Raw genomic sequence first — 23,859 nt, forward strand, 5'->3', positions numbered from 1 at the left:
TTAAAATAGGAGTATTTTTTTAATGTCTTTACCCAGGAGGAAATTTATCTGCAATGTGTTGTGTAGCGCAGAAACATCTCTATTAAACAAGGTCCAAACATCTTTTGAACTAACACACTTCTAATGGGCTGTTGCTCTAAGCTGGCCTCAGCCAGTGACACCAGAGGATTTTTTCCAAATGACACAATTTTTTAAAGACTATGTTTTTTGGAAAGCACACTAGAATTCAGAGTATTCAAATTGCTTCTCAGTCAAGTTCAGTTGAGTGCTCTTGAAAACTGTGTCAAATACTTTACAACCTCAATTAAAACAGAATGACTTTTAAGGAATATTGGAGACTTTCTCTTGAATTTTCTTTTTGCACTGAATTATTTTACAACTGTTTTTATATTAAATGCTGCCTTTATAATGTAGAGTCTAGATAAATTGCTTTTTTGTCAATATGCCACGGCATACTAAATTCAGTAATTTTAACTAGTGGGTAGCTACTATCCATCTATGTATCTATACATCTCCCTTTCAAGAAGGAAATCCTAAAGGCACAGGAGCAGGCTGGGACTATATGCTGCCAAAAGATGAGCCAGCAGGGAAGAAGTCTGGCCTGGCTGAACAGAGAGCCTTGGCTGGAATTCAGGAAAAAAAAGGGCAAGTTTATCACCTCTGGAGAAAAGGGAGAGCCACTTTTGTGAGCTACAAGGATGCCATGGGTTATGCAGGGAGAAAAATAGAAGGGCTAAAGCCTAATCAGAGTTAATCTGGCTACTGCTGTAAAAGACAATAAAAAATGGTTCTATAAATACATTGGCAACAAAAGGGAGGCTATGGGGGACCTCTTCTTTATCAGATGTGGGGGGAAAACACAGAGAAAGGAGAAAAGTCTCAGGGCATCCAATGCCTTCTTGCCTCAGTCTTCCATAGTAAGAGCAGCTGTTCTGCAGCTTCTCAGCCCCCTGAGATGGAAGATGGGCAGGGAACAGAATGAAGCCCCCATATTCCAAGGGGAAATGATGACAAAAGTCTACAGGATGGATGGGGTCTACGAAAGAATACTGAGGGGGTCCTGCTAGAAATGCTCAGTGGGTTTTTAGCCAATGTGACACTTATCTTCCAGAAAAGCCACAAGGTGCATGCAGGGAGCTACAGGCCTGTCAGCCTCACCTCAGAGCCAGGGAAGGTTATGGAAAGGTCATCCTGAGTGCCATCATGCAGCACATCTGGACAATTAGGGGATCTGACAAGGCTTCAGAAAAGGCAGGTCCTGCTTGACCAACCTGACTTCCTCTGACAAGGTGACCCACTAGGTGGATGAGGGAAAGGCTGTAGCTGTTTGTCTGTCTGCCTGGACTGCAGGAAAGACCTTGAGACTGTTTCCCACAGCATTCTGCTGGAGAAAGTGACCATTCATGGCTTGGATGAATATTGTGTGTGGCAGACCAGGGCAGGGATTGTCCCCCTGTGCTGGGCACTGGTGAGGCCACACCTTGAGTGCTGTGTCCAGTTCTGGGCCCCTCACTGCAAGACAGACATTGAGGGGCTGGAGAGAGTCCAGAGAAGGGCAACAGAGCTGGGGAAGGGTCTGGAGCACAAGTCCTGTGAGGAGCAGCTGGTGGTGCTCAGCCTGAAGAGAAGGAGGCTGAGGATTAACAGATCTCTCTTTATTATTGCCTGAAAGAAGGATGGAGCAAGGTGGGGGCTGATCTCTTCTCTCAAATAACCAGAGGTAGAACAAGAAGAAATGTCCCCAGAGTAACCCAGGGGAGGTTAGATTGAAAATTAGGGAAAATTTCTTCACTGGAAGTGTTGTCAAGCACTGGAATGGACTCCCCATGGAAGTGCTTGAGTCACCATCCCTGGAGGTATTTAAAAGCTATGTAAAAGTGGTACTTAAAGACAGGATTGAGTGATGGACCTGGCAGTGCTAGGTTCATAGTTGGGCCTGATGGTGTTAGAAGTCTTTTCCAACCTAAATGATTCTATGATTCTATAAACATCAGGGTCTTAGCCAGTTAACCAGATACTTTTGCTGAATTAGAGAGAACTGTGGCAAATCACACAAGTAAGGTCTCTTATGGTTGGGCAAATCTTGTTTAATGTATTTAATACCTGAAAAAATAGTTATAAAAGCAGGACAATACGAAACTGTAAAATACTAGAAGAAATCTGTTAATGAACATAAAATAGTACATGTGAGGAGGTAAAGGGAACTGAAGCACAATTTCTTTCTTCACATGTATAGTGAATACATTATTTATTATCACTCATGAAAAAGATTCTGAAATCAAAATAAGTGTATTTTCAGAAAGGTAAAGATGAAACAGCTCTTTGAAAAACACTTTAGTAAAAAAAAAAATAAATTAAGAATTGTTGGAAAATAGGGACTGTAAAGAAAATGTGTTTCAAATGCATAAATTTACCTGAATCTTGTACATTGTGTCCTGTTTTCCCCATTACATCTTGGGACATAGGGAAACTGGGAAAAAGTGGGAAGAGTAAGGAATGATCAGAGGGTTGGAATGCTGTCTATAGGGGACAGACTAGATAGACTGAGTTTCTATACCATGGAAATTAAACAACCTAGAGAAGATGGGGTAGAGCAAACAAAACACTGAATTGCATGAAGAGGGTGAATACAGAACCATAATTTCATTTACACTATCTCTTAGAATATAGCAACTAAAGTATTTGTGTTCATATCTCCTGGTAGCAAGTTTAAAATAAACAATAAGAAACACTTTTTCATACAAAAAAAATAAACAATGTGAGACACTGCCACTAGATGTTGCAAAGGCCAAAAGTTTAACTGAGTTCAAAAAGGGATTAATGGCTACTTTTGTTTCATGAATTGTAAAAACATCCTACTCAGACACAGCTTCTGGCTGAGGAAGTTCCTAAACCACTAATTGCCAGAAGATGGGAAGGAGGGGTTGCTCAGCTCTTGCCACACTTCTTATAATCTTTCCTTATGCATCTCCTAATGGGCATTTTGGGACCAGGATAATGGGCTAAACAGAGTTTATTTGTTTTTTTTGTCTGAACCATTATGGTTGTTTTTATTTTGTAGGCGTAGGGTTTGTTTTTTTTCAGTAATGGGGAGACAAAATGGAAATTTCCAACTTGTTATTTGAGCTCTGTAAATGCCATCTGGAATATGATTCTTAACAGCTAATTAGGGATGATCACACTTTTTTGCTTTCTTCATTTTAATATGTAAAAATGAGTATACAAATTCATCTGTGGAATGCTTAAGATGATTTTCTTTACATACAGTGAGATTTGGATGAAGGTGAATAATTTATGTATTTCATTTGAGTGATAATGGTGTGTGTCTAATTTAAACAACAATGTGTCAGAAAAGCTAACAGTAAGCAGGGATAGTTTTCTATGGTCCTCTAGAAGGAGATGAATGGTATCATTTTTTGCTCTTGTCAGTTAAGGAATATTAAGTTTCAGTGAAAAAATATCCTACATTCTACAGTTATACTTCTGGCAATTAGTATGAACAGAAGCAAACAAGGAGAGTTTCTTTAACATCCATGCTTTTTTATTTTTTTCATTCTGCAAATCTTATTTCCTCCGTTTCTCCTCCTTAGAGTGAAGAATGGCTTTTTGGGACTAAAGGAAATATGAATTACTTTTTTTCTTGGGGTTTTTTGTTTGTCTGTTTTTGTTTTGTTTTTTCCTCACTAACTTTCTATTCTAGATTTTTGTCCATGGGAATTTATAATGTAGAAGTTTATTTCTACTTACTAAACAGAAATTTAATTAATCATCACAGTGCACTTTGGAAATGAAAGATACATTACTCTGTGTCAAATGAGTTTATCCTGTTCTGCATGCAAACTATGCACATTGTTATAAATCATGGTCTCAAACTTCTAAAGTTGTTGTTTTTGTTTATTAGGAAACCTTGCTTCAGATCCAAAAAGGCAATGAGGAGACTACACATAGCAAAGAGAAAGTGGGCCTCAATCGATCATGAAATGCAATTACACAATATTCAGAGCTGAGTGAAATAAAGACCTTAAATAGCAGTAGCCTGTAAAGTTCAAAATTAAAAGTAGTTTCATCATATATTGTGAAAAGGGAGATTGAATCAATGAAACAGATCTCTTGTATCTTGTTTGCTGTCAATTTACATGAAATGATACTTGAGGTGAGCCTCCTTTTCCTATATATGTAAATATATTTTGTTTATTTATGGAATATTACTGGAGTAGTCTGGCAGGAGATTTCTGGAGTTCAGCTGATGCTCATGGTATAAATGGAAGCACAAGATTTGAAAAAGGCTTCCACCTGCTCCTCCTTAGCTTAGCTAATGTGATTGCAGATTTTATTCTAGCAGTAAGGCTTTATATAACAGCACAGAATGTTACTGCTACATATTAAAATAAATCAGTATCCGAATTAAAAGAATAGGGACTTTCTTTTTATCCTTTCTGGCATAGTATCATAAAATCTGCATGTGTATCCAGAAAGTAGACAACAATCTACTATGACTAATCTGTCATATTAACTGTAGGATACTAAGAGAAGTTTGAAAAAATAGTTAAATCCATTTTCTCTTGCTTTCAATCTAATCTCTTCTTTACCTTTTATTTTCAATTCTTTGGAAAATTTAAGTATGGTTGGGGTGAGGATTAAAATGTTTTTATTAGGATCTGGGTGCCTTATAAGAAAAAAAATCTAGGCATCTTCTTCTCAAGACTCTATGAAATTTGTGATGCCTCAAAAAATGAGCTCAGAATCAGTGCAACTTCTGCCTCAGGTACCACATTTTACTGGCTGGAAGGTGCAAGGGCACAAAATGCAGGCTCACTGCCCTTCTGTCACGGGGACGCTTGTCAAGGAGCTTTTCAGCCTTGCTGGCTCGCATCACATTTGTTGTAAAAAAATGCGCTTTGGAAGTCAGTGTGCAAAATGTACAGAGAACAGTGAGAAAAAAGGGGGAAGGTAAAAGTCTGATCAGGGAGTAGAATCCAGCTCTAGTTGCAGGGATTATGATAGGGAACAGATATTGCAGTATTGTTCACTGTCTTGGTTTGGCTGCATAAGTTTGGAAGGGCTTTGGAGAGGTGCTGCAAGGTAAAATTATATTTTAAGTGCTTGATAGGCCAAGTGTCTAGGAAAACATAACAGGCCCGTAAACAACAAGCAAACACACCCATAACTCTGCTCCTTCTCCCATATAAAACTCTGAACTTGCAAGAAACACATTCCCCAAAAACCATAATCAAAACTTTTTACTTTTCTCTAATATCCACTGATTTTATAGTGGGGTGTGTGCTATAAAAGTGATTAGAAATCCAGAACTTGCTTTTGGAAAAAAGAGCTAAATGTGTCACTGTGTTACTTACTGCAAGCAAATTGTTTGTTCAATTATTTGGCTTTGGCCAACCAATTGGTCAATCAAGCAATCTAGTAGTGGGTGATGTGTGGTTACAGCTGGTTACCACCAGCTGTGTGGTGCTGCAGCTGTTGGTTATTCTAAGGTTGTTTTGCTTTCCCTCATTCTTCCCTCTCTTTGTCTGCCTTGCAGCATGCACCTAATCCAGGTGGACTCTGTTCAGCGATGGATGGAGGACCTGAAGCTGATGACAGACTGCGAATGCATGTGCATTCTCCAGTCCAAGCCCATCAGCATTGAGAAGGATGAACAAAATGAACTCATCCTCTCCTCACAGTACAGCACTTGTGATAACTTGCAGCTCCTGCTGAAGAGAGCTTGGATCATCAGCACCGAGCTGACCAGGATTGCCCAGAAGCTGGAGAAGAACAGGTGGCAGAGGGTCCACAGCATGACAGTGAGAGTCAACTGCCACGTGCACTCCATGGTAAACGAGTACAACACCTTCCCCAGGAGCTCTTCAGAAGAAATGCACCAGGTGAGAGGATGCCTTACTTGATGTGTTTCTTTCGCTTTTGGAATTTTTATTCTATTGTAATAATTAAAACTTGCTTTAAACAATCTGTAAGAAGTTCTTACATACTGATACTGGTCCCTTGTTTAAGACTTTCCAATCCCTTTTCAGCAATGGAAGCCTTCTTGACTTACTTTGGGTCCTATTTTATCATAGCCTATTCTGAATGTTAATAATGTTGACAAATGACATGGAAAAAAATGTTTTGCTTTTGAGGACTGCAGAACTAAAGTATTTTGACACCCCATCTGTGAGTTCCTTTGCATTTAAAATGTAGAAAATGCTACTTTTTTGGTAAACCTCAGTTTTTTCTCTACCAGTTTTATTCAGAAAAGTAGATGAAGGGTGTTCATATGAAATATCATGTTTTGAGAGAGTTTTCAATTAGCAAACAAGTATTATTTATTTTTATAAAGCAGTCGTGTGTATGGATATAACTTTAAAACCACTTTCTCTTGCTCTCTCTGCAGCTTGAAAAACTCTTAATAGACAAGTGTTCAGAATTTACAGCATTCACAGAAAGGTAACTTAAATTTTGTAGTTGAAATATAAATTTTGCTTTTTATTATGTTGTAGAACTTCTAATGAGAAGCACAAATCCATAGGCACCCCCTCAATTGTTTGAACTAGGCTGCTGTAACTCTGCAAGGCTTTCCAAGTGTTAATCTCTGGTGGATGGAGTCACTCTTACCCAAACTGCATCCTAGTGAAAGATGGGATCTGCTGTTGCACAAAGAGTCTGATATAGACACAAAGTTACACACAAGTGGATTTTTCAAGACTTTTAGACATCAAGGGAGAACATCTGGCTGTGACAGATATTGGTGACAAAGTTCCCTTCTAGTTCTGTGGAGTCAGGATTTCAGATGGTGTGAAAACTTGGAGTTTGAGACTTGTACTACGTGTTCCTGTATGAACATATCCATGTACTGTAAATCAAACCAAAACAAATACACATTCCTTTAAATTGTAGTTGTAGGTTTACTCATGTCCCTGCACTCTAGAATGCTGAGACTGGAAAATAAAAATCTCTGTATTTCTTCTCATGCTATTTTTGCTTTCTAACATAAGTTACCCATTTCCTCCAGCACAATTCAATCACACTTTTTTGGTTTGCTTTAAACATTGTGCAAGTCATTCTGTTTTAGGGATATCATCAGGGAAAAAGCACCATCTAATTATCAGGAAATAACATTTTTTGCAGCACTATTGCTTTGTGCCAAACCCACAGAGCTCACATTTGTGTTTTATATTTTACTATAAGACACATGGATTTAATAATGAGCTCCAGTCCCAAAGTGTCTGCCCTAAATCGGACCTCTCCCTTCTTGTCTTTTTTTGACAAAAAATTGATATAGGTATCTGACAGACAGGTAAAGCTGAAAATGTAACCTGTGTGCAGGTAGAGGCTGATCACCCAAGCTATATCTTCCATTACAGTGGCCTGCCTGAGTGGAAGATGTTTTGACAATACAAATGAATGTGTTTCTATGAGGAAGCATTTGTTATTTCATTTGAATTGTTTAAAGTTTTCCATCTTTATCTCATTTCTTCAATGACAGCCAAACATCACTGGTTACAGGATGACTTTTCTAACTCTGTAAAGGTGCTTTATGTATCTTTCTGTAGAGTGGGCCAAATTTTATTTTTGATTATGCTGTTTAGCTCATCTGGGCACACATTTCTTTCTTCGTCCTTATCCTTATCATTAAAATATGACAAAGAAGGTAAAGAAATGAAAATTGCTGAAATATTGATTATGAAAAATGGGTGGGTATGCACAGCAGCAGTTGAAATGCAGGCATCCAAGAATGAAAATATCAGCATAATAGGAAAAGAGCAGTGCTGCACTGTAGAAACACACAGCATCTGCAGCAAAATTTAGCCTGCACTCTGTGAGGTAAAGTGGGATTCCAAAATTATTCAGTAGTGTCCATCCTTTCATGGTGTATTTACTCTGTGTAGACAAAGCTTTGATTGAAGTCTGGAATGATGCTAATGACACCAAGTCCTTGTGAACAGCTGAATTCCAGTTATATCCTGTGATTAACATGGGGCTCACCTCTGATAATCATCTTTTGTATCTTTTTTTCCTTCATCCCTTTCCCATCTCTTTCTTTTCAGGTGCTTGCAGACTGAAGATGAAGAGATACTGAAGTCCATGAAATCTTGTGTTAACGAAACACTCACGACCGTGGCCCAATATTTTGGCCAGTTGATAGAGCTGGTTTTAACACAAGAGGCACAGGTTAGTTTATAGTTAAAAAAGCTCCAAACCGAAAAGCTCTTTCAAAATAGTTGGATCTTGAGGGCAACAATCCATTAATGATCCAAGGCTGGGTTGGATGAGGCTTGAAACCTGATCTAGTGGAAGGTGTCACTGCTCATAGCAGAGAGACAGCAACTAAATTATTTTAGAAGCCCCTTCCAACCCAAGCCATTCTCTAATTCTGTTATTAAGAGGAGGATTAGAATTACAGCTCTCAATATTCAACAAATTTATGATCAAGAACTCAAATATGTTGCAGTGAGATTTAGGTGTTCACATTCTCAAATTCTCCAATAAACTCAAATCCCAAACAAAATGATCTTTTGGCTCACGATGTTATTTATTTTTCCTGATGTCTCTTTCTTGCAAGGCTCTAAACGATGACTTCTGATTGTCCCTTCTAGGCTTACCCATTCTGTGATTCTGAATCTGTGAAGTATTATATACGGAATAATTACTCTGAGGCTGCAAATGCATTAATTCTTTTCCATTAGATCATTATTGAAATAATTGCAATTTGCAAGTCTAGCCAACCTATCTTGACCCTTCCCTTCCCTTCCCTTCCCTTCCCTTCCCTTCCCTTCCCTTCCCTTCCCTTCCCTTCCCTTCCCTTCCCTTCCCTTCCCTTCCCTTCCCTTCCCTTCCCTTCCCTTCCCTTCCCTTCCCTTCCCTTCCCTTCCCTTCCCTTCCCTTCCCTTCCCTTCCCTTCCCTTCCCTTCCCTTCCCTTCCCTTCCCTTCCCTTCCCTTCCCTTCCCTTCCCTTCCCTTCCCTTCCCTTCCCTCTCAAATGTAATTCTACTCAAATAACTTGTCCATGTTTTAGAGGTAATTTTATGCTGAAATTTTGTGTTCTTGCAGCAGAAAAAGAGGAAAGGAGAAGCTTAGTGAGCACAAATAGTTAAAAAAGTATTTATTACAGTGACAAAACAAAATTAATGAATGCTATTGGTAAAAATCTAGCATACCCTGATGTGTTAAGATGGCAAAAAAAGTTGTGGTAGTTTCAGAAAAATTCCTTCTAGTTTTAAAGGGTTATCACTAGGAGGTGAGAATATCCCAAATATATTTGCAGAATTGCAGTCAAACTAACCAGCTACCTCCTAATGCTCTTTGGTGGGATTTATGAGAACTCCATGAAATGTATGAGTTGGAGTGTGTAAATAACTTTGCATATTTCAAATTCAGTGAGTAGGTAACTATTGTTAGGATGTTTATTATTTCAGTCTGAAGAGAAGTCTGAATATCATCCCTACTGATATTTCTGCCTTTGGGCATCTTGGCACCTAGTGACACACCTGAAATCCTACTCCCTTCTTCTTTTAGGGGAGTGGAATTATTGATGCCACATCATCTTATGTGTATTTGTGTGACTGAAGGATATAGAACTCATTAATAAAAATTTTTTTATGAACAGTTTTCTGAGCCATTCAGTCAGGCTGTGTGCCCACTTCTGTCATAAAACCACAATGTCTGGGGATAGTTTGCTGCTCTGAAGCAGACTAAGTGTCTGTGTGAGAGGTTTCAGCTTAAATTGTGTAAAGAGCCTTTTTTCTAATCAGTGTATCAGGATATAATTCAGGATAGGTTCATACCAAATTGTGAACTCCTAAGCTATGTCTTTTATGGAGCATTTTTCTAATGCATTATTATGGAGCATTTTTCTAATGCTAAAGGTGGAAGAACAGAGCCTCTTAAAGGCAAGGTAATTGAATTTTGTATAAATAACACTGTAAAATGTGGGATACTTCCTTGCTTTTCTTTCAAAGTTGGATTAAATGCAAAAATGCTTACCTTCCTCCTCCTAGGCAATAGAATTACATTACTCTAGTGATTCTATGTCTTTTTTCAGAAACATAAAATGAAATGGACTTCATGTTCTTTTCACAGCTGTGCTTCTCTAAAGCTGCATTGACACAAATGCAAAAGCAAGACAATTTTTTACAAAGATTAAAAAATATTTAATCTATTTCCTACATGGGAGAAATAAACTGTATTTCTTTATAAGAATGTCTATTTGTCAGTGACGTTTTGACTGAGAGTAATGATGAACCCAGAGCATTAGAAGGTAGTGTAAGACAGGGTGTAGCAATATTTCTTATAAATCAAGTGGAAATCTTGTATCACCACATGATTCAGCTTCTACATCAAATTGGTTGCCTTCTGAAAATTCTGGTTCAATCCCAGACAAAATACAATAATTAAATATTATTATTAATATTTACTGGAGTGCTCCATACCGCACATTCTCAAGCACATACCCATTGTCTTGCTCTGTTAATATTTATTTTTAAATATCCCTGTCCTTGGTTCTGTGTACTCAAATGCAGTGCTAAATGTGTGCTGCCAGTCTGACTGCCCCACTTTTGTGTCCTGTATCCCCCAGAACCTGCTGAGGCAGGTAGAGCTCTCGGGCAGCCTGTACGTGACGGAGTCGGCCATCAGCGGTTTGTTCAGCCTTGCCCAGGAGGGAGCTCACCTCTGCCGCATCATAGCCAAGGTAAGGGATCCATGCAGTAACCCAAAGCAGACTGGCAAAACAAGAAACTCATTTCACTAAAGAGAAACAAAATTTACTTAGAGAAACTACATTTCTCTCTTCTTGTGGTGCTTTTGCAAGTTGTAATCTACAGAGTTTACTACCAGAACTATTGCATTAGAGGTTTTTTTCTTAAGAGGGCCACATCCCCCCAATTTTTAATTTAATAATGCCCAGTATCTGTGCAAGCAACTTCAATAGGTCAGCTCCAAAAGGCTTCTCAGCATTGCTTCCGTTGCAGTTGTCCTTGTGCCATCTAAGGTATTATCACTCCATAATTCTGGGAACTTTTGTAGGGTCTCTCCTGACAGTACTTTTTAACTATCAGCCATGGAAATGGAGAGAAACTTTACAATGGACTGTGGCAGACTGTGCAGAGAAACAGCAAGACCTCTTCAGCTGTGTGTAGGGGAGGCTAAAGGTATTACTAAAGATGTAAAATTTTTAATATTTTGCATTAATTGTTATCCTTTTACAAAAGACCCATCATTGCAGTTCCTTCTGTCAGTGAGTGTTCTCATTTACTGAGTAGTTGGTACTGACTTTTGGTATAAATGAGTCATTCTGTCAAGATCCATGATACTGGAAATCCCTGCAGAGTTTGCACCTTCGAGGACACTTGGATCTTGAAGAAGTGAGAATGGTGGGACATGGTGTCTTGTTGAGGATAGGATAATCACAACCACCGGGCATGCAGAATGAGGAAAACCTCCCTCCCCCAGCTACTGCTGTGCCAGTTCCTTGTCCCACTCAGAGGCAGGGTTAGACAGCAGCATTTAATTACTTCTGATGTACCCTTAGATGGATATTTACACCATAGAAGGTACTCCTCTGTTCTGAAGGCTGAGAACAAGTCAGACTCAGAAACCTGTAGTGGATTCTGTCAACAGCTTGAGAGGTTTAGTTTTTTCTAAATTGGTATTTGAGCTCCACTCAGTGGTACCCAAAAACAATGTTAAAATGCTGAGTATTGAGGTAGTGCAGAATTAACAAAGTAAATTGGTCTTTTTGTAATTTTATGGCTTCCATAAGAGTTTAACTTAGCAGAAGTGAAGTCTGAACTTTCATGACTCACTAAGTTAATATATTGCTAAAACCTGGGTGTGTCACAGGTTTACAAGTGAGGAAATGCATCGCCCTATGCAAAGAGCCCTAAGTGGTGTTTGGCTACAAGTTACAGCAGTGATTGCATCACCTGTGCTGTGCCTCTGCCTGCCCTGTGCACTGGGAAATGCATTTGTCCAGGCTGACCATTATCCTTCCCCCTCTGCACTGCCTCAGTTGGTCACAGCATCAGTGACCAAAGGGGCAGAGGAACTGTCACAGACCACAATTTCAAATGAGCTCTGTTCAGACAAAGAAACTTAACAGCACTGAGCTTTGCTTGCTTTGGAGGTTAACTTGCTCCTTTCCAAAAGCTCCCAAAGTGAATAAAATATGCTTTTATTTATTGTGTGCAGACTTTTTGGAGTTTCCAGTTTTTGACCAAATAACACATAAATGTTGCTTGTGCTGTCATTCAAGTTTCACTTGTAGCAGGTTTCACAATCTCTGAAGCAGAAAGGGAGAGAGGGGCACTGGCTCAGGTTAGCTATGACATGAATGGTTAGCTGTGACAGTAAAAATTCAGGGTGATTTCCTAACAAAAAATAAACAACAACAAAATCTGAAATTGTTCTCAGTCATTATGAGGGTGAAAAAAGATTGAAGTTATGCAAAGATCTCAAAAGCTTCTATTGAATCCATATTTCCCTCGAGAGCTCTCATAGTATCCTTGATAAAAACTAGCCAGAGATTGTTTACTGTGAAAGCAAAATCCAAAAAATTTGTCCATGTATCCTTGAAGTCTTACTCTTCATGACAAAGTGTGATCTTGTGGAACACTGCTGTTAGGTTTTTTCCAGTCCCAAGCTATAAGGTACAACCCTAAAGCACACCAATCTTAGAGGTGCAAAAAATGAACCAAGATAGTGTTGTAAAGCTACAATATTATGGGAGCTGGTCTCTCATTTTACAGTTTGGTAAGGGTTTCAGTCATTTCTCTCCTTCTACCCCATCCCCTGCTAATATTTTACAGATATTAAAAAAATAAAATTCTCTGTGATGAAGCATCACCCATAATTTTATTCCACCTACAGGCATTCTTTGACACTTTCTTTTTTAGCATGTAACTTTGTAATCTGCTGTGAAAAAATGATGCTGCTGACTCACCCTGGCAGCCAGTAGTAGTTCTCACTAGCTGTCAGAGACATCAAACCTAAGGTCTGCAACAAAAATGAGTGGTAGCATGGACAAGATGAGAAAATTAGCATTACTTGGAGCAAATGGGTTATAAATAGATTTGGATTTGTAACAACCAGAAGAATTTGTAAAAATCTGTTTATGAGTTAAATAGATCATAGAGTGATAAAGAAAATATTTTAAAAAAATCATTTTACTGATGATAGAGTCCAATTCCAACTGTACTGAACAGAGTGCTGTGATAATAGGCTTGTACAGGAGAGAGGAACAAAAATGAAGATATTCATACCTCATAACAGCCCCCCTGGAGAATACTTGACTACTGGCATTCCTCATGGCTGTACAGCAGATCATTTGCTCTGAGAAGCTTCTAATACATCTTGTCTTCCTTTCTTTATATGCCAGTTCCTTTTCTAGCAACTATTTACTATGAAGATCTCTTTGGAGGTCATCTGTCAAGATAATTAATTATAAATTTTGTCAAAGCCTTGATGAGTATTTACTGCACCTGTTGTCATTTCAGGCTGAAACCACAAAATATTCCACCTTAGAATTAGCTGCCTTTTTTCTTCCCCTCTTTATTCACTCAATCCACGTAGTTTTGGTGATTGTATTTCAGGTGATTATATTACCTAAAACTAGCCCTTCTGAACAGCATCCCACAAAATTGAATTCCTGTTAATCCAATATAGGAGAGAAGTAGTTCATCACGTGGTAAAGCAAGTGTCCCTCTCTTCCTCTCAATGTTTACCCACTGGACCAGTTTATTTATGTCCCTGTCAGATGGAATGGTTTGGCATCATTGCAAAAGATACAGGGGATGAATCTTGAAAAAGGTGAATAAATTCTGAGAAATGCTCTGATCCCAGTGAGGGGTCTGGTTTTGACAAGCCATGGAATCAGGCTCAGTATTTTCCACCCCTCCAATATTTCACTTACACATCTCTCGGTTCATTACTCATGGTCAATATTTTACAGCTTAGTGATGGCACATGGAGCACAAAATAAAGAGTACAGATCTCCTCTTGACAAATGCAGTGATAAATCACTTCCTGTCCATCAAAGGCAAAATCAGGGCCCCCATTTGGCATAGAAAAGGCTTAAAGCAATGTGCCAACATCACTTGATCATTACTAGATTTATCCACAAACTTTGGCTTATTATGGCCGAAGCAGAGAATCAGATCATCCTTGATTCAATTGAACTGTGGGAAAATTCAAATTGATAATGAAATTTGAGCAAAGATCCCAACAAAACTGTTACCTTTGGCTTAGGACTGACATAAATACTTTTCAAATGTTTTTCCTTATATTTTTAATAGATAATTTAATTTCTGCTTGTGTGAAATATCAGTATCCTTTTGTGGAAGGGAAAGTATGACTGAAACTTTTTTGTTAGTGTACAGCCTCTTTTTTAATTTAAAGGCTCAGAAATATCTTTCTGTATTAGGCTTTAAATAGTAGTATTAGATATAAAATAACAGACACATGAATGCTTCTTACAATTTCAGAAATAAGTTTTATTCCTAAAAAATTTAAGTGAGGCTATTATTTTCACTAATGCCACAGAAATTCCATGTATTTGTGTAAAGACATGATCTAAAATTTCTATCTGGAAAATATGTTGAAGAGTTAATTTTGTCTAATTCTCTATGACTTGGTATAAATTTTTTGTTAAACTGAACAGAGAGCTTTGCTTCCTCTATTATTCTCTACTGTATTCAAGCAAAACTAGTATAAAAATATAGAATTCTGAAAATGAATAAAGGCTGAATTGTAGCCCAGGGTTTTAAGTCAGTATAACCTGTTGAGCTTTCAAATAATGGTTGAGAAGAAAATGGCTGAGGAAAAAATAGATAATTTCTGTGAATCTAAAAATATTTTTAAACAGAGTCTAATGAAGCAGGCTTAAAAAGAGGATGTACTTTTCACTTGGTCCATGATTTCAACTATTTTTAATTTACTGCTGTAATCTGAACACTTCAGGCTGAGCTCTTTCATCTGTCATCAATAATTTAAATGCTTTCATCTTCAACATATGTCTGATCCTACATCATAAAAGACATATGTAGTCTACCTGATAGCACAACATTTTGAAATGAAAAATAATTTTAAAAACCCCACCACACAAATTGCAACATTGTTGGCATTTATTTATATATTTACGTTTGTTATATGAAATTTGCTAAAACTTATATTTACAAGCTGTATTGGAAATTAATTAAGGATAGCTACTCCAGTATGTACTCAAGTCTTTACCAATATAGTATTTAAAGAAAAACTTTTAGGGATGCAGATTTTATTTGTTAGAGGATGAAGATTTGGATTGTACCTGTTTAGAATTTGACAGTTATTTCCACCTGCTTTTCAGTACCTCTTCAAACATATGACCTTCCTGTTCAAAATTCTAGCATAAAGCAAATTTTGTGTGGAGCTCAGAAATGTAGAGGAACAGGAAATATATGGTAACAAAAACCTGTTTTATACTAATAATATGGCTGAAGGGTCAGTTAAATGTTACTCTAATTGCCACCTATTGATGGTTCTTTGTAATTTTTGCAGGAATGTCAGGTTTAATTTAAATGGAGCTTGTAACTGGTAGGAGTCAATCACTTAAGCACACTTCCTGCTGAGGTTGTATTACTTTTTCATCACTTAGTGTACAAGCATTAATCCACTTGAGTTCTCTGTGTGAGCTTAACACCCTCCCCATCCCAACCTTGATTAAGTACTAGGGAAACCTCTAGTCCTACTGTCCTGATGGCTGTTTTTCCCCTGCAGGAAGGAGGTGTTGTTGCTCTCTTCAAGATCTGTCGCCAGGATTGTTTCAGGTGCCTTTATCCCCAGACCCTGAGAACACTGGCGTCAATTTGCTGTGTAGAGGAAGGGATGCACCAGCTGGAAAAGGTGGGCACTTCAGGGTTCCTTACTGACTGTGTCATAAAATAGAGAAGCCCTGTCTTTAATCTCTTCCAGAAATTGATAATTTGGTGGTGTTTGATACTGGTGTTCCATACTATGCTCACCTTTTCTGTGCTGAACACATCTTCAGTCTTCAAAAAATTAATCTTGGCAATAGCATTATCGTATAATCTTTGCACAAATTGACTTTATAAGTGGGGATAATTTTGTAAAACAGGTAAACATGTTAGCAACTACATCAAAAAAGGAGAACAGAAACAAGGGAAATTATGTTTTCTGGAGTTTCTAAAGTGTTTAGAAACTCCACTATTTCAAACCATCCTTAAAATACAGAAAGCTTTATACCTCTTTAAATCCTTTCCTGATGGTCTGATAGGGCTCCTGCTTGTGGCAGTGCTGCAGCTCGTGAGAGTTGTAGTTGCACAGAAAGAAGTGGGACAGATACAGTCATTAGTCAATCAAAAAGTGTGTCTGCTAATCAGCAGCAGCTTTCATAAAAGCCACTTTTAACTGCAATGGCCAACATCAAAACATTATCCAGAGAAAATTATATCAACTTAGGCTCCTTTCCTTTCTCGCATTCTCTATGTACTGCTATGTTTTGGAAAATGAACACTTCTGGTCACTAAATCATGATCTCATCTTTTGTATTTCATAAAAGAGTCATCTTCCTCAGCTGAATAATGGCCTCTTGAAGTTAATGATAAATGATTTCACTGCCCCTTTACTCTGACATATCTTGTAATTTACTTCCCTGAATTCAAGTAAACTGTGACAGAACACCTGCAGCAAAAAGCAAGTCTCTGAGTTTACAGTAAATGAAGATGACTTAATTTTTTTTTGACATCATGCTGGTTCAGACTAACACCAGAATCAGTCTAAAAGTGTCTTTCATTATGTCGATTATAATGGTTGAGTTAATAGAGGTAGAAGTGGAAAAGATTGATTCAAGTCACCAGGTCCAATTCCTGGCAGCATCAGCACGTGTTTGACATGGCCCATATCAAAGCTGATGGAACAGTGTCCCAGAAATAGTGAACACTCTCAAGCTCATGTTTCTTTGATCTGCTTTAAAGTTGGCCACAAGTAAAAGTGTTCAGGGTAAACTCCATCAAAATCAGGATTGGAGCAGAGTTTAAAGGATTTTTAACTGAAATCTCCACCTTCAAGGGCTTTCAATTAAATCATCATCTTTAAATGTGAATAGCTTTTTTCATTCAAATTTTGAAGTACTCTTCTGAAGAACAAAAAAGAGAGTTAAAAGTATTTACAATCCTATAATTACAGAAGTTATCACAGGACTTCTTATGTGCCAGAAAAGGTGGCATCTTTTATCCAATGAAGTATCTGGGTGCTGGTGAATCATTTAATTTCTCTAGTATGAATATCATTATGCCACCTAGTGCATTAAAGTATCAGTGCAATTTGAACTGGGTTTTTAATGACAGAAACCTCGCTTAAAAAAAACCCAAACTTGGCTACTGAGCAATTCAGATTAGGCAAATCAAGATTAAAAAACAAAACAAAAACTATGCAAGCCTTCCCTCCTGTAATTTTAAAATTAGATTGTACAGCCATTGCAGTGTTTAAAAGACCATTTAAAAGAAAGCAGCAATTGCTGTAATTTCTTATGAAACACTTATCTGAAAGGTGAACTGAAAGGGGGTGGTACTCTTTCTGCAGTAATTGCAGTGCTTGATTACTAAAGACGTCAGGAATATTATTTATTTATCCAATGCTATTTGATCTTGCCAATTCAGTGCTCATTTCTAAAGATGTAGAAAATTGCCTATTTTAATAAAAAAGTATTTCTTTCAATTTAAAAAAAACGTTCTTTCCAGTGACACATCTATGAATATATCACACTGGAAAAAGCCATTATCACCTTTTTTATCATCTTGATAAACAAGCTGATCTTTGCTATAATTGCAGTGATAAGGTAGTTGCAATGATTAGCTTTTCCTCTTTTAGGTGAATCTAGTTGGGTCTGTGTACAGTGATGTAAAATCATTTGGTTAAAATGGGATTTTGGAGCAATTATTTCACTTGCAAATTCTCTACTGAATTTTGATAATATACTAGTACTCTTTGCTGTACATTGAAGTGCAGAGCTCCAGGAACTCAAGAGTGACAAATTAGACAGTTAAAGTAGAAAAATGGTGAAGAAATAGTCTCATTGTGTGCCTGAGGACTGCATAAATAAATGTTCTCTGTAAGCTGTGCTCAACAAGTGGTAATTTTTGTGCTTCAAGGTGCTTCAAGCTGCTTATGGGTGTCTGGTTGTTTGATACACTTTAATTTTGTAATCCAGTGTGACCACAGCAGATTTGAGATCATTATTTGGTCAGAGCTTCCTACTTTAGAGTGGAGTGGTGAGACTCTGGAAAAGCAACCCAAACATATTATTCCTATAGCTGTTTGTCCCTGTACCCAAGAGAACTTTGTCATCTGTGTCTTCTGGCACTCAAGCATTTTTAGGGGAAAGCTCACAGCACCAGAAAAGGTGATTTTTCTTTATCTGGGCATTCCAGAGTTTATACAGACACAATAAGTAATACAGGTAGTAGGGAACAGGAAAAAATAGATAAAATCCCTAAACCTTGAACTGAAAGGAATTTGTGAGAGCTGAGCATGACTGAAACTGAAGAACAATGTTAGTGCTGCACATGCAGACAGACCTGATGCTGTGTCCTGCTCTGAGGTTTAGGACAGAAATGCAGTGACGTAGCAGGAGATTGGTTCTCTAGATTCGTTACGGGTTCTGGAGAAAAGAATATCTGAGCCTTCATGAATGTGTTTTGCAAACTTAATTCACCTCAATATAGCAAAGACAGTTGGAGACACAGAGTTGGGATTGACATTTGTGTGTATTTAGTGACACTTAAGGTTCAGAAAAAGTAAAAATTTTGATCTTGGTGACATTTATCCTGCAAATTGCATTAGGAGTAACTGTACTTCAATTAATGCTTTTGTTATGAAGACACACACAAAATCTAACAGATCTGGTTTTCAACATGGAACAACCTTGCCTGGAAATGGGATTTGTGTTTAAATAGATTTTTTTTTTCTAAAGCAATTCTTCAGGCCTTACCCCTGTGAGCATACATTAGGTCCTTGTTTTGCAGAGCTGTCTGAGCAAAGGTTCTCCCACACATTTGGTGACTTGCATCCTCATTAAAGTCTAAAATCTGTGGCAGTTTCCTTGCTTCAGGCCTGTCTGTACAAAAGTTGGTGGTGGTGGTACTAAAAGGCATGGCTTTCCAATTTTTGCCCTCCTTGAAGCCCAGTTGTGTGGTTTTTCACTGAGGCTTCTGTGGCAATAAACTTCCTGCTGCAGTAAAAGAAATGCAGAGCTGGTTCAGAAATAAATAGCAAACGGTGCAATGTACTGCATTTTTTTACTGTGCATGTGAAATGTTATCACATTAAAAAAATGCTGCTTAGCTGGGACCTGGATCAAGGGTTAACTGCCACAAAATCAGGAAGATTTTACAAACAGCCAGCTGCCTAAATTTTAACAGTGTGCTAAGTATGGTTACTTAGATTATTTAAACTACTCCAGAAAGCAAGACACCTGGAATCAGCTCATTAGGAGGAGATAATCCAGAGACACTGGTGACAACAGCTGTTACTTTCATTAGTAAAACCTTTTTAATAAGTGACACAGCTTTTATCATTGTGCTTTAATCAAAATTGCCTAGGAATAGATTACAAATTACTTTGAATTCTTCATTTAAAGCACACTAAATCAAATTGCCTCCAGAAGAGGAAGAGTAAAGAAAGTATGAAGTGTACATTATTTGTGGCTGGGAAAATATATGAATTTTACGAAGACTTCTAAAACATGAGTGACCTAAAAATTTATTAGTCACTGTGAACCCAGTCTGAGCCTCAGAATAACCATATTCTTATACACAGTAATAATTTCTGCATGATGGTAATGCAGTCTGTCCATAATACTGCTGAAAAAACAAGTTTTTCTGGGGAATGAAGTTAAATGTATATTACAGAACCTCCTACTACAACTTATTCGTAGTTTTTGGGTGCATATATGTTGATTGCTTAATTCAGCTCTAACCACTTTGAACTTTCAGTTTCAGACATTAACCTCAGTTAAAATCATGGAGTAACTTTGTCTGAGGTGAAGTCTCAGATACTAAAGCCACCAAAGTCTGTGTGACCAGGGGGAGACAGAAATGAGAACTCTGTATTAGGAAGAAATTCCTCACTGTGAGAGTGGTAGAGCAGCAGAAGAGATTTCCTAGAGAAGCTGAGGATGTCCCATCCCTGGAAATGTTCAAGGCCAGGTTGGATGAGGCTTTGAGCAGCCTGGTCTAATGGAATATGTTCCTGCCTATGTCAGGGGGGTTGGAAGTAGATGGTCTTTCAGGTCACTTCCAACCCAAACTATTCTGTGAATTTTGGAGGGGGCTTTGATTATGAGAGCTTGGATGGTGTAAAAGTAAAGTCATTAATTCAAAGGCTGAGTGTAAAAGTTAGCTGGTGGCCCATGGGTTTCATTGTCACAGCATGGAAATGCTCCAGAATTGTGAATGTTTTAATTTTCATAGTACCTGGTATACAGTGGAAGTAACTTTGAACAGTGCAAGAGATAGAAAATTTTCCTGATCTGAACGAACTGTTTAGCTGCCTTCATATTTAATTATTCCAATTGCAGAATGACCAGGGATATTATTAATATTTTATTATTAACATTAATTCTCTTAATTAGGAGAAATATTATTTCTCTTCTAGAAAAGGTATGTGAGATTGCCAGTTTAGGTAGGGGAAACCCTTGGGTTGCTACATTTGAAAGCATTTCTGCAGATTGTTTGCTTCTTTTAAGAAGTGCAAGTTTTCTGAGAAATGGGGAAATTTTGATTTTTATTGTGGCAAATGGTGGCCTATTTACAGGACTTCCAACAATGAGAAATTTTCAGAAATTCATATCTCTGCCTCAGCCTTTTAGCCCTTATAACTCCTCAGAGAAGAGCTTTGTGTTAGTGTTTGTCTCTTAGACAAAAAATTTTCATGGCCTATTTTAGTAGTTTCAGAACAAGGATTTGATGGTCTCAAGATGATAAAAATTGCATGGTTATTTCATTCTAAAATTAGTTGAGTTCAAGAACTCAGGTGATTAAGATTAAAAAAAAATCATAATGGCCATAGTTTTCGAAGTTTAGTTTTAATACATGGAGAGTCAAATTTCATATTTTTCTGTTTCCTGAGGGAGACAAGATAAAGCTGGGTAATAACAACAAAATACAGGATTTTTAGAAGCCATTGGAAGGTGTCAAGTTGTCAAGGAGCCCTTCTCTTGTCTCTTTCCCACAAAAACAGGTACATTGCAGTGTTACAACCCTTTCTGAATTTTTCACAGCTCATGTTGGCAAACACATTCTTAATACTGTTTTATAAAGAGGAATACCTTTCTTTTATGTTTCCTAAAGCAGTGCTTGTTTACAGGAGAAACTTGTGAAGCTTCATGGTTTGGAAGAGCCTGGAAACTTACTTTCTGCATGCTCAAAACCAGAGCACTGGCTTGTGTGCTGAAAACACGTGAAATGATTTAGGTGGATAGGGCTCAAATGATGCATTGCTTTTACAGCCCTTTGGCTGGAGAATCAACTCTTCTGGTCTGCATAATTCACTTCTTTTTGTCCTGGAACACTCTTTTGGCTCATCTTCCATGGCTGTTTCTAGCCAGGCCTTGAAATCATACTTGTGAAGTTACAAACAGTGAGCAGGGATGGATAAAGAGGTTTCTGAATTTTGAGAGAGAAGGATAACACTTTAAAGACTAATTCTGGCAACTTTTGACAGAGCACAGCACACTGAAAGTTGATGGCATTGATAGCTGGACCTGGGAATTGTTTCACTGCTCTCAGTGGGTAAGTGTGAAAGTCACATGAGAATGAAGAGCAATGAGAAAGAAATATAAGTCATACTTAAGGAATAGCAGGAGGGACAACATCTTGAAGCTGCTTTTCACATAGCCTTTTAGAAACCAGGCATATCTGTTTCAGTAGCTGAGTTTGTGGTACAATTAGATAATGCAAAGTTCTACGCTTGCAGCTCTTTAATTTACTGGACACTTCTTCTGACTAAGGCTGTTTAATTAATTGGCAGTGAAAAATGTGCAGTATTTGGCAAATTACATTTCTGTCAAAGCCCCTGCAAGATTCACTAAATCATAACTGAGAGCGCAGGAGCTGCTCTCCCTCAAGTACTGGCTTTGTGTGTATTCAAGTTTTACCTCTGAGTACACATCTGTGTGCATGAAATTAGTAAGTGTAGCCTCTTTCAGCACCTTCCCAGGCAAGAACAGCAAGACTTCCTAGGTCACTGCAGAATCTGACCATCTTTGGTGGAACAGGCTGCAGTTCTAAGGTGAAATAAGTAATGGTAGTGATATTTGTGAATACTGAGAAACACTGTGAAAAGAGGTTTAAGAAATTCCCCTCCCTCTCCCCAAAAACCTCACAACAACAACATCAAAAGAAAAAAACCCAAAAACCAACCGGGAGCTAGTCTCTGAAGTAGAATTTGATATGTTGAAAACCTTCTGCCAGTTACACAGCAGATTAAAATTTGTTCACTTTATGGTAGTGCCCATTTCATCATGCAAAAAGGAAAGCAAGGAGCTTTTTTAATGCCTCATTTAAGAGACATAGAATTGAATAAAGACAGACAACTTGGTGCAAGATTATGGTGAGTTGCCAGATCTCCATAGGAAAAAATTATACACAAACTGCTTTGGCTGAGGTCATGGACATGATTTCAATTCTGTTAAAATGACTAATGAAATTATGGTGGTTGTGTTGTTGTAGTCCTGATGCTTTAAAGACATATGTATCTGTTGCTCTGATAAAAGATATGATCTCTCCTTACAGACCTTGCTTCACTTAAATCATATTATAGGTTTTTTAAAAGAGGAAGAAAGGAGCAGCAAGTGTAGCAATAAGATAAGAATTTTGATAATACAGATGAAGGAGGACAGTGTGAGACTTGGCTAAGGAGTTGGTGAATACCTGCCTTGGGCTTTGGAGGACACAGATTCTATTGTTTGTTAGCAGATCCTCATTTAGATATCTGGCCTTGCCCAGATTCTGCAAACATATAAATGTGCACTCAGGCTTAAACATCTGAGTAAAGAAATTGAAAAAACAAGAGAGCCACTACCTGCTAAAAATGTCAGCAGACATGCACATCTGTTTGTCTGTTCATGACTGAGATTTCTGATGGCAATAAATTTCATTAAGTAAATATTAATTTGTTGACTACTGAACGCAGTGCTGTGGCACAAAGGAAAAGTTTTTAGAGTTAAATAGGTAAAAGATCTTTTTGATAAATTTTGTCTGCCTTTTCAATGGAGTGCAACAGGCAATCTGTGAGTTGACATAAAAATCTACCTGCAAATTGTTAATGCTAACAATTTATGAATATATTTGTACGTCAATTTAAAGTGAGCTATCTTCTAACCCCACAATGAATACTTGAAGTCCCTTCCCTGTAGTGTGAGTCTTTTCACATCACCCACAGATTTAGGCTTTGTGAAGTTTGTCCTGTACTTAAAGTGGTATATTGCTTAAGCATGGGTCTGTGATAATGTGTCCACATGCAAAAATTTCACAGCAGTCAAAGCAGCCCTGTTTTATTGGGTTTTTTCCATGTTTCAGCAAGACCTGATCAGAAGAAGGCATTGCAGCAGCATTCAGGTATTATCACTGCTGTTCTGGTAGTAAATCTTGCCACTGTTAGACTTTTTTCATGGCTCCAGAGCAGTGAGAGCTCCATCAGCAAGTGAGAGCTGATAGGATGAGGTGTACTTGGCATTTGGTTTCCATACAGGATGCAGTTACTGAAGGAGGAGCAACCACTCTTCTAATCTATCCCTCAGCTCTGCCTTTTTATACACCTCAGGGATATTAATTGAGCTGCAGGAGAGACTCTAAAGATCTCTTTTTTCTTCTT

At 37.8% G+C, this 23,859-nt stretch overlaps 1 protein-coding gene across 1 annotated transcript in view; it reads left to right on the top strand.

Moving 5' to 3' along the window:
• Positions 1-23,859, top strand: part of INSC (INSC spindle orientation adaptor protein) — a 136,123-nt gene that overhangs the window by 74,981 nt on the left and 37,283 nt on the right. The window contains exons 3-7 of the mRNA XM_066552524.1: positions 5,537-5,882; positions 6,389-6,441; positions 8,043-8,166; positions 10,571-10,684; positions 15,745-15,870. Of these exons, the coding sequence (XP_066408621.1) occupies positions 5,537-5,882; positions 6,389-6,441; positions 8,043-8,166; positions 10,571-10,684; positions 15,745-15,870 (763 nt within the window). The remainder of the gene's footprint in view (positions 1-5,536; positions 5,883-6,388; positions 6,442-8,042; positions 8,167-10,570; positions 10,685-15,744; positions 15,871-23,859) is intronic.

This window comes from Molothrus aeneus, chromosome 6 (assembly GCF_037042795.1).
Source record: "Molothrus aeneus isolate 106 chromosome 6, BPBGC_Maene_1.0, whole genome shotgun sequence".
Classification (NCBI taxonomy): Eukaryota; Metazoa; Chordata; class Aves; order Passeriformes; family Icteridae; genus Molothrus; species Molothrus aeneus.